This window comes from Populus euphratica, unplaced genomic scaffold (genome assembly GCF_000495115.2).
Source record: "Populus euphratica unplaced genomic scaffold, PopEup_1.0 scaffold76.1, whole genome shotgun sequence".
NCBI classification, from domain to species: Eukaryota; Viridiplantae; Streptophyta; class Magnoliopsida; order Malpighiales; family Salicaceae; genus Populus; species Populus euphratica.
Window position 1 is genome coordinate 1,011,441 of NW_011499890.1, and position 15,752 is coordinate 1,027,192.

Genomic DNA, 15,752 nt, shown 5'->3' on the forward strand with positions numbered 1-15,752 from the left:
CCCTGCTGAAAACCCTAAGTACTTCTTCTTCTGCAGCCAGTGCTCAAAACCCTAAACATGAAACATCCATACCGAAACGAAGAAAGAAGAAGAACCTCTTCGAGGTGGCTCAGTTCTTGCCTCATTGGGGTATCGGATACCACTTGGCTAAATCTCATTGGGCCAATGTATCTTACGAGATCACCAAAATCAATCTCTACAAGGTACTGGACCCTCCCTTTCCCTTCCACTCATATTTTGACTAGTAAGTATCAATATTAGCGGGTTTAGGGTTTTTGGCTGGAGTTCTTGACTAAACTTTGCTCAAAGTCGTGCTCTCAAGCTTGCCCCAACATCGTCGATCTCTACTCCAATTTGGCCCTAGCAGAAGGTACTTCCATATGCTAATCCTTTATCTATCTTTGGAGATCATTAGATTATGATAAATTTGGAGTTTATTTCTTCATCTTGGTTAAGGGATTCTTCAGGGTTTAATGTGTTTCTGATCATTGCAGGATGGTAGGCATGGAAAAGCATGGGGAATAGCTCACAAAGACGGTCAGTCTTAGTTATGCTATCTTCTGAATTTTATAATTCTTCATTATTTCATTTTATTTTAATGTGTTTTTTTTTTCTTTTGATTGAATTTCCCCCCCCAAAAGATGTGGTGTTTTTGTCTGTTTGATTGAAGTTCATGGAAGTTTGTGGAGGTCATGTTCTATTTTTCATTGCCAGCTTTCTTGCTAAAGTAATGGCTGCATCCAATGTTTAACTGGAGCTTTTAGATTTTGTATCGGTTGTGTAGGTGCGGAGTTTGTCTGCAATAAACACCACATAAAAATCCGTAGAGGAAGGAATAGGGAATGCCTTTTTGCCCACTTTTATTCTGTTTGTAGGTTCCAATTCCATTAGAAGTAGTAGTTTAACTTACCTCATTGGAACAAGACTTCACAATAATACATATTGAACATAGGACAAGAATTTGTGCTATGTTTGCAGTATGCCCACTCTCTCACTTTACTGATTTGTTTCGATTATCTGTGATTGGTTGTGGAAACCATAATCAGAGGACACCTGTTACCTGCCTTAGTTTATATGGAAAAAAAGAAGCCCCTTCTGGATCATTTTTCAGGTGATCATATGTTAATTTATGGTGAATAATTTTTCAATTCTCAAAGTTCAATATGCCTGAAAAAGAGTTAGTGTTTGAACAGGTTTTAATGCTCTTTAGATTCTAGGGACTCGGATGGTTGTATGAAAATTCTTTCTTCTATCTTCCCCAGAGGATCAGTCTTGGATCTAGTAGGAAATCATCTTGCTTGCATTTTATTTCTGTAAGAACTAAATGGAAATGTTGGTTATGCTAGTTTAATTATATTAGGGGTTAAAAACTTTTGTGGAGCTCAAACCATTTCCTAGGTTTCTTGTTCTTTTCTTTGGCAATTTTGAAACCTTCCCAGACTTATTAGTTTCTGATGGGGCTTTCAATGATGATCCTTTTTTCTCTACCACATGGCACATGCTATCTCCTCCTTGATAGTATATGCATGTTGAATGACTGTAGATGACAGAATCTGCTGAAGTCTTTTTCCCACCCTTCCCTTTTTGCTTGTTATCTATGTTTGCGGTAGTGACCTCTTTAAAATTGACTTGTTTCCCTATTTTACTTGATACGTGGAACAACAAGAACTGCTGGCTGTCTTTGTTTTTACTCGTATAAATATTTTTCTTTACATGGAGGCGGAGTTGATCTTATCAACATTTAATACAGGATTACCAATTGCCGATGCTCCCAAGAAGATAAGTGGAGTTCACAAGGGATGCTGGAAGTACATTCCAAGCTTAGCAAAATCAATTGAAGGAAAGAAAAGCTCACCAAAATCAACAGAAACTGCTGCAAAGACTGAAGTTCAGGCAGCTTAATCCTTTTTTTTCTTCAGTCAGAAGTGGTAGCCTGACAATACCTTCTCTGTCATCTTTGTTGGGTTGGTTCCTTGAGTTGTGCAGGTGTTTCATTTAGCTGAGAGGTGTATCTCGGGGTGTTCCATGCTTCTGGATCAAGTCCTTTCTTGATGTATTCAATGTTTCTGTTTTTCGGGAACATCCTTGTTAGACATTTTACGAAAAGGAATCATTGTTAGATTATACAAATTCGAAGTAATGGAAATGGAAAACGGTAGAAGCAACAAAGATTGAGCACTGTGGACTTTGTTCTGCAAGATTTTCCTGAAGTGGGATATTGTTTGTTCTTGTTTTTTCGGTTCCACCATAATAATTGATGGAATCTGTCTAGATATATCAGATTTCTAGTAGCGTGGTGCCTTCTTTGGTCACTTCGAATTATCGTATTTTGATTGCGAGTGTTTAGTGAAGAAGAAATAAGTACAAGACCATTTTTTCTCAAACATTTTATTCTACATTAAAAATACTTAATGCTTGGCAATATCTATTTGTAATCTCGTAGTAATTTACAGTCAGTCAAGTCAAGCAGTCAGCTTGCTGCCTTGATCCATCTTTGAGTTGTCGTCATCGAATTGTCCACCATTTTCACAGCAGGCTTCAAGTAATTACGTTATATTACCGCCTTCTTCTGTTGAGAAAAGACGTGATGTATGCGCATGCAACAAAAAAGAAAGAACTTTTGATGTTCAATGATTAGGAAGGAAAGCCCAGAAATGATACTTAATATTTTTGTTATTAGATATTTTGAACGACAATTTCTTCAATTATTATCTAATATATTAACATTAACAAAATAATAAAACACATGAGGTCGGTTTCATTATCATAATATGAGCAATGAAATAACTGATATTTTGATGATTTTTTTTCTTTCAATTTAAATCTTTGATAGCCTGATTAGATTAAATTAATTTTCAAATTATTATAAAATAAAAAATTAAAAGGTAGAGACTAGAGAGTGAAACACGTAGAAAATACATACCTTGTACTAAATTTACAATAATTTTTATTTTAATTTAAAAGTTTATTTTATTTATTTTTAGTATTTTTTAGAGATAGATAGAAAATCATCTAAAAAAATAAAAAGAGAGTAAAATTGTTGATGATGCCACTTTTCGGTGAAAAAAATCACTATTTTTAAAGCTAATAAATTTTATTTAAGAAATGAAGTTTGATAATAATATTTTTTCTTCACCCCTGATAAAGGATATTGATATTGATATCATTATTTTTTATTTGATTGATTTTTATTTTTAAAAATAATTTTAAAGTATTTTAGGATTATTAAATAATTTAATTTTTTTAAAATAATTTTAAATAAAAATAAGTTGAGAAATAAATTTCCAACTCAATAAACCATCTCCTTGTTTTTCGATAATCGCTATGCTATAATGGGTGGAATCTAGGCTACAACCAGGAAACAATGCGATGTCTACGACTCATTTGATTTTTTTTTTTTTATAATAAAAACACAAGGGGCGTCCACCTCCTAAAAAGTTAAAAAAAGTACCTCACCGAGGCGTGCAAGCCATCCTCAGGCTTGTGCTTTTAGTTTTTTCGTGGGGTTAATTTTTTGATTTTTTTTAATATTGAGTTTTTTAATTGTTTTATTTTAAAATTTAAAATTTAAAATTTAATTAATTTTTAAATTTTTTATTATATAAATAAAATAAAAAAATAATTGATTGAATTTATAAATTAGGTTATGAGGTTGAAAGATAGATCAGAATTATTTATTATTTATTTCTTTGATTCTTTTATTTGAATCTACTAAAATAACAAAATCAAACCACAACAATTCACACATAATAAATTTAAAACCTAGACAAAAATAAAAAAAAAGACAGGTTTAAAGTTTTTAAATTTATCTCATTATACCAAATTTAATAGCAATACTAAAAGATTTCCTTCAATCCATTTATTATATTGTTAAGTTCAATTTTTTAATATCCAAAGCGCAACGTAGCAGTATGTCACTGTATGAACTATCATGTCATATATGTCATCAATTGCAGTGGGAGGATCCATTTGTCTATATTCTATAGTTAATTTAACTATAAATATAATATCACAATCTTTTTTTTCACAAAAAGTTCATAGTTTAGGCAAAATCTTTAAATTTATATAGAAATTAAATTAACTACAATAAATAAATAAATAATCGAGACAAACACAGGCAAATTCAATGGTTTTGTCCATGATTTTATTTATATTCAATGCATTCTCATATTTAGCGCGTGATAAAAGCGAAACAACTTGCATATTTATTCATATGTTTGGAAGAGACCGTCTACGTTTTATTTTTATTTGTTTCAAAATAATTTTTTTGTGATGTATTTTTCTACAATACCGCTGGGGGAGGGGTATTCAAGAAAAATATGAATACAAAAGTGATGTAAATTATCAATTAATGACGTGTTTTTCTTTAATTAATTAAGGATAAACTTAATATGTGTGAAAAAAACAAGTGTAAGCCTGCAAGTGAGGTTCCTTTTGTTTTCCTGTGTGTATTATTTTATTTAAAAAATTATTAAATTGATATTTTTTTAGTATTCTTTAATGGTTTTAATATGCTGATATCAAAAATATAAAAATATAAAAATAATTTTAATATATATATTAAATATACTCTAGCTGTGCAACAGAGGAATTTTTCTCTTTCACTTGATTCAAATTATTGAAATTAAAATCAATATTAAGATTTATTCAATTAAAAAACACTATCACTAAAATTTAAACCATGATCTGTCATTTTTTTTTTGGAACATAAGAGTATCCAAATTCGGCAAGATGAAACAAAAAAGGGGAGGATGTCAAAAAGAGACAGATCCGCGTAAAACGACAAGGGCATTGGTAAAACTAAACTGGCAACAGCTGAATAGGTCTAACCAAAGTAGATTTCCGTTGCCATTAATGTGATATGCACAAGAACGTGGCCAGAAGAGGAGATATGACCAAGAACTCGGGATCTTGCCGCCGATCAAGCTGCAGAACATGTAGTGGCTGGGCGCCCGCGCCGCAGGCAGCAAGTGGTAAGTAGTTTTTGGTTAGAAAGGGAATGGTGGTGTAATTCTTTGCTAATTGTCTGTTTATTCTGTTTGTTAATCCTGTTATGTACTGTGTGGCTATAAATGTCAAAAGTATATTTTAATACAAGTATGCTTGGAAATTAACTCCAAACAAAGACTTCTTCTCTGCTATATTTCTTCTTCCCTAAATTATTGTATTATATATCATGTTGCCGAATAATGGCTGATACAAGGGCGTATTTCTCTTGTTATTTAAATCAGCATAAGATACCTACAAAGTTGTTGACCTCTGAGGGGGATGAATCCTCCCCAGCTCCCTCTACTATATAAACCCAGCAAACGTACAAACCTGATTTCTCATACCATCTTCCATTTCTCATTTGCTGGTCAGATAAATATGGCCTTGATCGCATTCCTGGCTCTGTCTCTTCTCCTTAATGGAGCTCTTGGTAATTAAATCCTTCTACTCATCTCTCTCTCTCTCTCTCTCTGTAGATATATATATTCAATCTTGTATGCTAGCAGTGCTGAATTGTTTCTTTTATTGTTTGACATGGTATATTATCTAGGCGAGCTTGTATGCGAGCAGTTGCCCGTTGATCTCTGCTCATATTCAATTGCAACTTCTGGGAAGCGATGTTTGCTGGAGAATTACGCGACGAAAGATGGAGGAGTTAAGTACCAATGCAAGACTTCTGAGGTTGTTGTAGGTATACTGAACGAATGGATTGAGATCGATGAATGTATAACTGCATGTGGCCTCAGTAGAAACACTGTTGGTATCTCATCAGACTCTCTCCTTCAGCCTCAGTTCTTGACTAAACTTTGCTCACAGTCGTGTTCTCAAGCTTGTGGATTAGCATATGGAAGTACCTTCTGCTAGGGCCAAATTGGAGTAGAGATCGACGATGTTGGGACAAGCTTGAGAACACGACTGCGATCTCTACTCCAATTTGGCCCTAGCAGAAGGTACTTCCATATGCTAATCCTTTATCTATCTCTGCAGCCACTACAACTTTTTATTTCCTTTCACTGCATGTGTCAGAAAGTTCGTTCACAAATAATAAATATTGCATGCGTATATGCAGGAGTTTATTTGCCAAACCTGTGCGCCAATCCCCGCCGTGCCATGTACCAGACTAGAAGCAATGGCGATGCAGCCCCTGCACCCGTCTCTATTGATGCCCTTTCTCCCGAGTATGCCGTGTCCGGTGCTGATTATGTCGCTTGCGCTCCAACTTACATTTGATTATGTTATTCGAGTAATTTATACCGAGTTTATCAATTAGGGATCATGTACGATCTTTCAGTTGTAGAGTTCAAAACAGGATTAAAAAAAACAGAGAATCCCGAGCCTATTTTTATATAAAATCTCTCCTGTACTTGTGGTAATAATAATTAATAGTACCTTCTTTGCATACTAGTTTAAATATCTTGATCCCCAACATAATTATTTCAATTAAATATTTTCCATCAGCAATCATCAGCCCCCTTTTCCCCATTGAACTACGTCATAAAGCTTGTGAGCGGCGATTTCTATCTGAGTACATCAGCGGTCAATAACTTCTTTTTTAAATTAACATGGTTGTGATAAGTTATGTATTTTGATTAGTTTTATAAGTTCTGTAATTAATATCTATATAAATTTTTAATAATTTTAAGATTTATAAAACTCAAAATATTAACCTTTGAAAAGCAAAATAAATGATCAATATTTTGTTCAGGCGCAATAGCAATGAATGGTGTTTGTTTCTATATGAAACAACTACAAATCACACTTTAGATATGTACATGAGCTTCTTCTTACTGCTAGCCAACTATTCTAAAGGATATAATTGGTTGTCCTATTGTTGTAAGTTATCAATTGATAAAAAAAAAATGTTGTAGAAAATAATTGCAAGTCAATCTGAGAGGTGTACACACACTACTTAAAAAAAAAAAATGGGATAGTGAATAGTATTTTGTAGACATGAATAGTGAAATTACTTATTTTGCCCTTTATAGAAAACTCATTTGTGATTAGTACTTAAAAATATATTTTTATCAATGTTTTATGTCATCATTTTGTACTTGATGTATCAATAACTCCTTAACTAAAACATGTTTTATAATAATGTATCTAATAATATAAGATACCTTTAATTTATGGTAAATGTTCATTTTAAATGCAGGTCTATCACATAAATGAAAGGATTGATTGATGAATTTAAGAACTGAAATTGAAAGGACAAAGAGATGACCAAACTTAGAAAAGAGATGTCGGTGCAGTCCACATCAGAACACTATTCAGTAATTGGGTCATATCTGGAGTTGTAGATCTCAAATTTAGGTCTAATTTATATGGATGAAAAGGTAAGACATAGGCCTACAACTTTCATATGGAACCCAAATCTAAAAAGGCTATTTTCAAGTCCAAATTGTAGCAACAACAAAAAAGCTCGAATCTGTCTTCAAGCCCGAGCACTGTTTAGTATTTGGCCCATATCTAGAGTTCTAGAAGTCCAAATGAGCTGAAGTTTTTACACAAGAAAGCTGAGACAATTTTCTACAACTTTCATGTTTTCAAGTGGCTCTAATTTTGACGTTATCAATGACTTTTTGGGCAAATAAGAGAAGATAAGGATTGTCACAAAGTCAAGAGTTGGTCACCCACTCATCAATTAGTCATCAAATCAATAGTTCCCAATTTTGGCCTATAAAAGGAGGCATTTGCCATGCATTTAGGCATCTTGGTGTCCAGATCAATATCATGCTCTTGCTTTCTCTCTTTGTATTTTTTTGTAATGTTTATGCTTTGTTTTCATTAATATCAAGTTTATGCCTTTCATTTCCTTTCCTTTAGTTAGTTAACTTTTATCTTATTTATGTTCTTATTTTGTTTATCTATTTTTCTTTCTTTCATTATGTCTAGCTAATTTTATTATGTCAAGATGAAAAAGGTTACACTAATGGTGTAAGAATAAGTATAGTGTAAACTTAATATGGAATTTAATATTTGATACTAACATGTTTTATATTTGTTATCTTGTTTACTCTTTAATACTTTGCTTGTTAAATGACTAATCTTGATTTATGTTGTATAACACTTGGTACAACAAATGCTTGACACTTTCATAGCCCATACTGTATGGTATAACCGACACCTGAGCTATGAAAGGAACTTGATTTGTTGTTAACATAAGTTATAATAATGAATGCTTGACGAGATTTACAAGTATTAGCATTAATCGAATAAGATGACTAATGTAATCATGTTAACAATATATAATCTGATTGGAACCTCCTTTGTGTGTGGTTTCCAATTGAATAATAAGAGTTTATACTATACTTGTTTGACATACTATTAGTGGATCCTCTAACCTTGACATTTGTTATTATCATTGTTCAATCCTTACATTAATATTCCATCTCAAAGTTCTCATCTTTTTCTTCTCCTTCTTTTTCTTTATTATTATTATTATTATTATTATTATTATTATTATTGTTATTGTTATTGTTATTTTTGTTATTGTTATTACTATTATTGTTGTTGTTGTTGTTATTATTATTGTTGTTGTTTATAATTGTTTATAATTTATACAATTAACCTCCCTGGGGTTCGACCCTAGTCTTGCCGGGTTATTTATTACTTCGACACTCCTGCACTTGGAAGAAGACATCAATCTTTTCGTCGTGTCAATTTGCATGGTGTTTTAACATAGTATTATAATTGCACCAGAATCAATCGGTTATTATCATATTAATTGAGGTTAAATATGTCTTTTTACTTTTTAATTGCACAATGTAATGGCCATATTGCCTTTAAAATCAAAATAAATCTATCTTTAATATAAGGGTGAATTTGTTATTCTATTTATTAATTACATAATGTAATGATTAGAATATCCTTAAAATCAAAATAAATCTACCTTAGGTATATAGGTTAATTCATCTTTTTATTTAAAAAAGTATAGTGAATTTACTTGGTTACCTCTTCAATCATAAATTCTTAAACTTGGGTCTGAGGGCTTATTTGTCTTTTTCATTGTTATATTTTTGTAATTTTGGGTTCAAGACAAGAGTGATTTTATATTTTAAAAAGAATAATTAATGTTTTAAAAAGAAAGACTGTATACACACAACACCTGTCACTATTTGAGGTAGTTTTACGCACTTCAATCGGCACATACAACGATGATAAAAAATTAAAATTGTCAATCCACGGTGGCTTTAGAAAGATTACGACATCCCCTTCTAAATAAAGTGGTGTGTGTAGTGGGTCGTTTGGTAATTTGACTTCGATAATTTTTTCTTTCTCTCTCTTAACCTTAAAAAAACATGTTGTCTGATAAAAAAACCTATGTTGTCCTCTTATTTTATTTAGATATTTGATTCAATACCTTTTCTTTTGATTATATGATTTTCTTCTTGATTTCTTTTGTAAACTTTATAATGCAATCCATGTAAGGGTTGGACAATCAAATTCGAATTTTAGTGTAATACTACATAGTACCTATTATCCAGTTTTACGCTATCAAGTATAACTCTTAATTTAACCATTAAACAGAGCTATAATTTTTCCAGACATGTTGTTTTGTATTGACTTTAAATTTTAGGTCAATCAGAGCTCGAAAAAGTCTTACGATACAAGTTAGTAAATACAATATGAATTTTGTTATTTGTTGTCATTTGAGTTATAGACTTCTTATTTGGAGATGGTTTTTTTTCTCATAACACAAAGATATTTAACAACTTATTTTTTGAAGTGTCCTGGTTTCATAAGGAACTTCAATATTAGACAGTAACATGGTTTTCAAGTGTGACAAAGATTCCTTAATGTTTCAAAATCCTTTGTTTATAAGAATTTTTTTTATTTATCTTAACTACATAAGAAAATGAGGGTTGAAGTATTGAATGACATATTACTTTTGGGATGAATTACTTCTTTTCATTAATCTCAATTATTTTATGGTTTTATTTTTGTTTTATTTTATTATTTAGATATTTACATTCAATTTAGGGCTTGTGTTTTAGTTTGGGTTTGTTTTATCCCAAAATTGATGTTTTAGGACTATTTTAGTAGCTTATTATTTGTTTGGGCCTATTGATTTGCAACCAAATAAAGATTCAATAGGGTTATTTAGGAGGATAATATCTTGTTTTCTTTGTGCAAAATTCATCAACCATGATGTTTTGAATAAAATTGTGTTTTGCTTAATATAATATTTTTTTCTTTGTTGAGACAAATAATGAATTTGACTTATCAAATAACAACTATTTTTGTGGTGTCTTTCTTATATCTTGCTTTGCAAATTAGTATTCGTCAGGTAGGGTTTCATTCTAATAATATTGGTTTTTTGGTTCAAGTAATCTTTGTCTCACACTCCTATCAAACCTGATTCTTTGACTTTATAAGACTTGTATTTCTTTTATGTGGATTATGTGACTATGTGATCACGATATTCAAGCCACTTTAAATTTATTTTCAATTTCATATTTGATTGAAGTGCTATTTTTCCTTTTATTTTATCTTGGTTTCATATTTGATCATTTTCAATTGATTTCAAGGTTTTTTTAATTCATTTTGTAAAATATTAATTGATTTTAAGGATAATGATCTTATGATACTTCACTAGAATATTATGATGAATTTGTATAAGCATGTTCGTCTATATATTGTAGGGGCCTTTTTTTTATGATATCAACATGCTCCATGACATCCATCTTGATCACAAATTGATCTGAGCATTAGTTGAACAATGAAGATACGAGACCTATATGTTTTACCTAGGTGTTAGGGGGATGACATCTATATTGAAGGATGTTTTCATGTTAGTTGCCCTCCTATAGACGGAGCCCCTATGATAAGATATAAGGGAATACATGACTAAAAGAACTTATATTCTTATCTCTTAAGACTCATGCCTCTACTTATTGGTTTTAGAGGTGATAATATTAAGTTGATGTGGTTGAACACTAATCTTAAGAGCTCCTTAAGGGATGCAACAAAGGATTAGTTGATTATGTTTTCTTGAGCATTTATAATGTATATATTTATGAGTATTATATTCATGGGTACCACAAGTAATGTAATACCATGGGTACCTCAAGTAATGTAATACCAACATTTTTTCTAATACTCCTCGAAAACTTTTGGGCTATACCTTACTATAATTAATGGTGACCATGCTTGCATATAAATACTGTTAATTATGTAAAGCATGATGAAAGAAAAGAGATAAATAGCTAGTTGTTTACTATTCCTATAATATAATTATTTAAAATATTTTTAGAGAAAAATTTCTTTTGTTAGTATTAATTCTTTTTATAAATAATAACTTAAAATTATCAATTCAAATACATCTAGCTTTGGTCGTGAAAACATCTCCATATCGATCATTTAGAGAGTTGAGGAAACAATATGTTTCATATTTTTAGATGAAAGCAACTCATAATATGAGCTCGGTAATAATTAAATGTGAATTTAATTTTGAATAACACATTACATATATAAAATTATACTAACTTTGTGGCTTATTGTGTCATATGGTGTTGGGCCAAATATTTCACTTTAAATCCTATTCATGTTCACGAGTTTTACTATGACTTATTGGATGCATAACAAACTCACCATGTATGAGTTATAATTTTTTTTATTTAACATTTTTTTTATTTTTAGATTGTTTTATAATATATGTATTTTATATCTTGATAGGTTATATGAATGTTTTATACCAAGCCTTTAAAATTAATGACTTTATTAATATGCCAGGAAAGAGATGATTTATGACTATCACATGTAGCTTGATAATATTAGGATACATTGCCCTAATTGGTTAATGCCGTAGCTTGGATTGTGTTAGCACATCCCATATTATATTGATATTAGTAAAGAGTTGCATAGTATTAGTTATCAAGGTAAAATGCTAAATAATTAATTAATAATTCATATAGCTTATCTAGATTCTTGGCATGCCAAGTGAGATCAAATATTTAAGAGCGATACCCGATAATTGATCTAGAAAGCTATATGAGATGGCATTTGAGCACAAAAATGCTAGTTTATTATAGTTGCATGAGTGTGTTTTCCAAAGCATCTATGTAATCCTATACATTATGAGCCTTGTTATCCAAGATAAAATCAATTGGCATGAAATAATTTTTCTTATAACATTTATCAAATATCTTGTTTATATATTAGAGATGATTAATGTTAACTTTTTATACATATCATTTAATATGAGAGGCTCGAAATGCAGCAATCGACACTCCATGAAGGAGTTAATGAGATGGGATGAGTTATGACCAACAATATGTTTTTTTTTTATGCCATGCTAGGCTCCAGAAAGTAAGGGAGGCTAAACATCCCAAAGCAAACTTTGCAGATGATGAGATCAATTTTTGTGAATGAGGAAATTTAGTTGGAAAGGTAGACTCTTCCATGAACGATCTAGACCCATCCACGAGCATTCCAAGCCTGTTTATGAGCAGGAGCGTTGTTGGTGCTAACCCCTACATGGGTGCTCTAAGGATGAGTTTGATGCGGTAAAGTAATTTTTAGATATGGTGATATAATATACTTGAATGTTATGAGAATTAATTTAATTAATTTATGAATTTAGTTTAAATTAATTTAAATTTAAAAGTTATGTGAATTATAATTATGTTTAATTATCAACTGTGAATTATATTGAGTGATGAATTGTGAATTGTTGGAGTTATGTTGGGTTGGTTGTTTTTTATGGCTAGGAGCTGAGAGGCCAGAGAAATTGCCAAACCCAAATTTTTGAGGCTGAAGTTGCATACGACCTACTATACCGTGCTATTTTCAAATAAGTTTTGAATTGTGTTATTCTCATGTTTTTTTTACTGTGTTATTTTGAAAAAAAAAATCTCTTGAGGAAAAATATTTAAATGGAATAATTATGTTGGAGATAAAGATATTTTAAACAGGCATGCAAAGAAAGTACTACTAATTATTATTATCGCGATTACAGGAGAGATTGTATATAATAATAGGCTCGGTATTCTCTGTTTTTGTAATCCCTTTTGAACTATACAGCAGAAAGATCGTACATGATCTCTAATTGATAAACTTAGTATAAATTACTCCAATAATAGAATCAAATGGAAGTTGGAGCGCAAGCGACATCAGCAGCACCAGATATGGCAGATTCGGGTGAAAGGGCTCCAACAGAGGCTGGTGCAGGGGCTGCATCACCATTGCTTCTAGTCTGGTACATGGCACGGCGGGGACTGGCGCACAGGTTTGGCAAGTAAACTCCTGCATATACGCATGCAATGTATATTATTTTTGTGCGAGATTTTTGACACATGAAGTGGAAGGAAATAAAAAGTTGTAGCGGCTGCAGATAGATAAAGGATTAGCATATGGAAGTACCTTCTGCTAGGGCCAAATTGGAGTAGAGATCGACGATGTTGGGGCAAGCTTGAGAGCACGACTTTGAGCAAAGTTTAGTCAAGAACTGAGGCTGAAGGAGAGAGTCTGATGAGATACCAACAGTGTTTCTACTGAGGCAAATGCAGTTATGCATTCATCGATCTCAATCCATTCGTTCAGTTTATCTACAACAACCTAAGAGTCTTGCATTGGTACTTCACACCTCCATCTTTCGTGGCGTAATTCTCCAGCAAACATCGCTTCCCAGAAGTTGCAATTGAATATGAGCAGAGATCAACCGGCAACTGCTCGCATACAAGCTCGCCTAGATAATACAATGTCAAACAATAAAAGAAACAATTCAGCACTGCTAGCATACAAGATTGAATATATATATCTACAGAGAGAGAAAGAGATGAGTAGAAGGATTTATTACCAAGAGCTCCGCCATTAAGGAGAAGAGAGAGAGCCAGGAATGCGATGAAGGCCATTTTTATCTGATCAGCGAATGAGAAATGGAAGATGGAATGAGAGATCAGGTTTGTGCGGTTGTTGTGTTTATATGGTAGAGGGAGGGGAGGATCCATCTCCCTCAGAGGTCAATAACTTCGTAGCTATCTTACGCTGATTTAAATATCTAGAAAATATGCCCTTGTATCGATCAGCCATTATTCGGCAACATAATATATAATACAATATTACACTAATTAATTCATATGATGTTTTGGTGGCAACGGAAATCTACTTCGCTTTATTCTTAGTCATGTGTCATAACAAAATAATCATGTGTTAGCTGATGCCGACTAGGTATTCAGATAAAATAAAAATCAAATGTTTTCTCTGATGAAATGAAACTCTAGTTTTATCTTTTCTCTCTTTTTTAACAAAATTATCTAGTTTATTAATTTTATCTTCTTCTATTGTATTTAGAAAATCAAATGATAATTTTATTTTTTATATTTAGTTTAAGAATCTCTGTAATAATCGTGTTTTTCCCTGCTGTCAGAAGTTTTCACCAGCCATCCCATGCAGTTCATGTACCCCCTGTTCCCACTGACATGATACGAGGTGGATCAATTATCCTGACAAACCAAACCACACTACGGGAACCCCTCAGAGTTCCTGCAAAACCCATGCTATACAATTTATTAAGCCTTTTTCAGAAATCAAAGTCTTGTAAGAGTACTGCTTCTTAGAGAACATTAAGGACAAATTTTGGGCTTTTTTTTTTTGGTTAAAATTTAGCACTAAATTTTTGACAGAACACCTTTTTTTGAGTGAAATAACGTGCTTTGATGTTTCTAAAATGAGACATTTAAATAATCTCACGTTTTACAACCATTACATTTAGATTGATGTCATGGCGACATCATATAAGCCATGGCAATTATTTCATAACAAAGCTGCGAAGAATTCTGAGAAGCAGAGGCCAGCCACAGAGGTACATATATCTTCACCTTTTTATCTACTCAGCCACTCTCACACCAAACCACCGATAAACTCTATGCTTAAGATGGTTGTAGAGAATCGTTTCTGAATATATTAACAAGCACAGGCAAATAATGGAACTGCAAAATTGAGCAAAAACACTCGAATAATAAACCCCAGATCTTAAAATATCCATTGCCCAATTTTATATCACGAACTATAAAATTTTTGGAATGAGAAGAATGGAGAGCATTCAATATACTGCAGACAGGAATATTGGGTACAACAAAGCAGCCCATTGAAACCATGACGAAAAATTCCTTCCATGGCCATGAGATCTTAGCACTTTAGATTGTTCACAGAAAAGTTGATCTTCCCATCACATCAACTGCTTCTATTTGCAGCCAAAATCTATCAGGAGACAGATCCTCAAAGGCTTAATTCCATGCAGCTGCATAAATGTTTACCCAGGATATATCAGATTTTCAAAGCTATTGTTATTAGGATGGTAATTAGACCCGGTCTATGGAGTTTCCTCTATCCAATGAGATTTTTATTTAGTGAGCGTCTTGGGAGACTGGTGGTTTCTTGGTTATCCCAAACGCAGTGGCTATGTTATTTTTGGTAAGAGATTTATATTTAGCTAAAGTTGTGTACCTTACCTGAAAATGATGGTGTGATTGCACGTAAAGAAATAGTAAAAATTATCAATTTTTCACGTGAAAAGATAATAATTTTATTTATTCAAAAATTATAAACTAAAATAGCTTAATATCATTATATTTATTGAACAAAACTATTCTCCTTATAAAATCAATTTTGATCTATAACCAGTTTTTCAAAATTTCTGTTTGTTTACCATTAACCTCTTCATCTGCGAGCCTTCATCCTCTATTATTTTAGTTTTCTTCTTTGCAGATCAATAAACCAGTTAATATTCGGTGTGAAAGCTACCTCATGGCTCCCCCAAGCGG

The 15,752-nt window shown here is 32.0% G+C and overlaps 2 protein-coding genes and 1 pseudogene across 2 annotated transcripts in view; 2 read left to right on the top strand and 1 right to left on the bottom strand.

Moving 5' to 3' along the window:
- LOC105131096 (uncharacterized) overlaps positions 1 to 2,269 on the top strand; it is a 2,433-nt gene extending 164 nt beyond the window's left edge. Inside the window, exons 2-4 of the mRNA XM_011033895.1 lie at positions 2 to 203; positions 495 to 537; positions 1,751 to 2,269. Coding sequence (XP_011032197.1) covers positions 2 to 203; positions 495 to 537; positions 1,751 to 1,902 — 397 coding nt within the window. The 3' untranslated portion in view covers positions 1,903 to 2,269. The remainder of the gene's footprint in view (position 1; positions 204 to 494; positions 538 to 1,750) is intronic.
- Positions 2,270 to 5,342: 3,073 nt separating this feature from the next.
- On the top strand, positions 5,343 to 6,219 carry LOC105131157 (uncharacterized). The gene is made up of 3 exons (XM_011033992.1): positions 5,343 to 5,419; positions 5,540 to 5,839; positions 6,059 to 6,219. The coding sequence occupies exons 1-3, from the start codon at positions 5,368 to 5,370 to the stop codon at positions 6,217 to 6,219; spliced, it is 513 nt and encodes a 170-aa protein (XP_011032294.1). The 5' UTR covers positions 5,343 to 5,367.
- A 6,755-nt stretch (positions 6,220 to 12,974) lies between these two features.
- LOC105131097 (uncharacterized) lies at positions 12,975 to 13,841 on the bottom strand (annotated as a pseudogene).
- Positions 13,842 to 15,752: the final 1,911 nt, after the last annotated feature.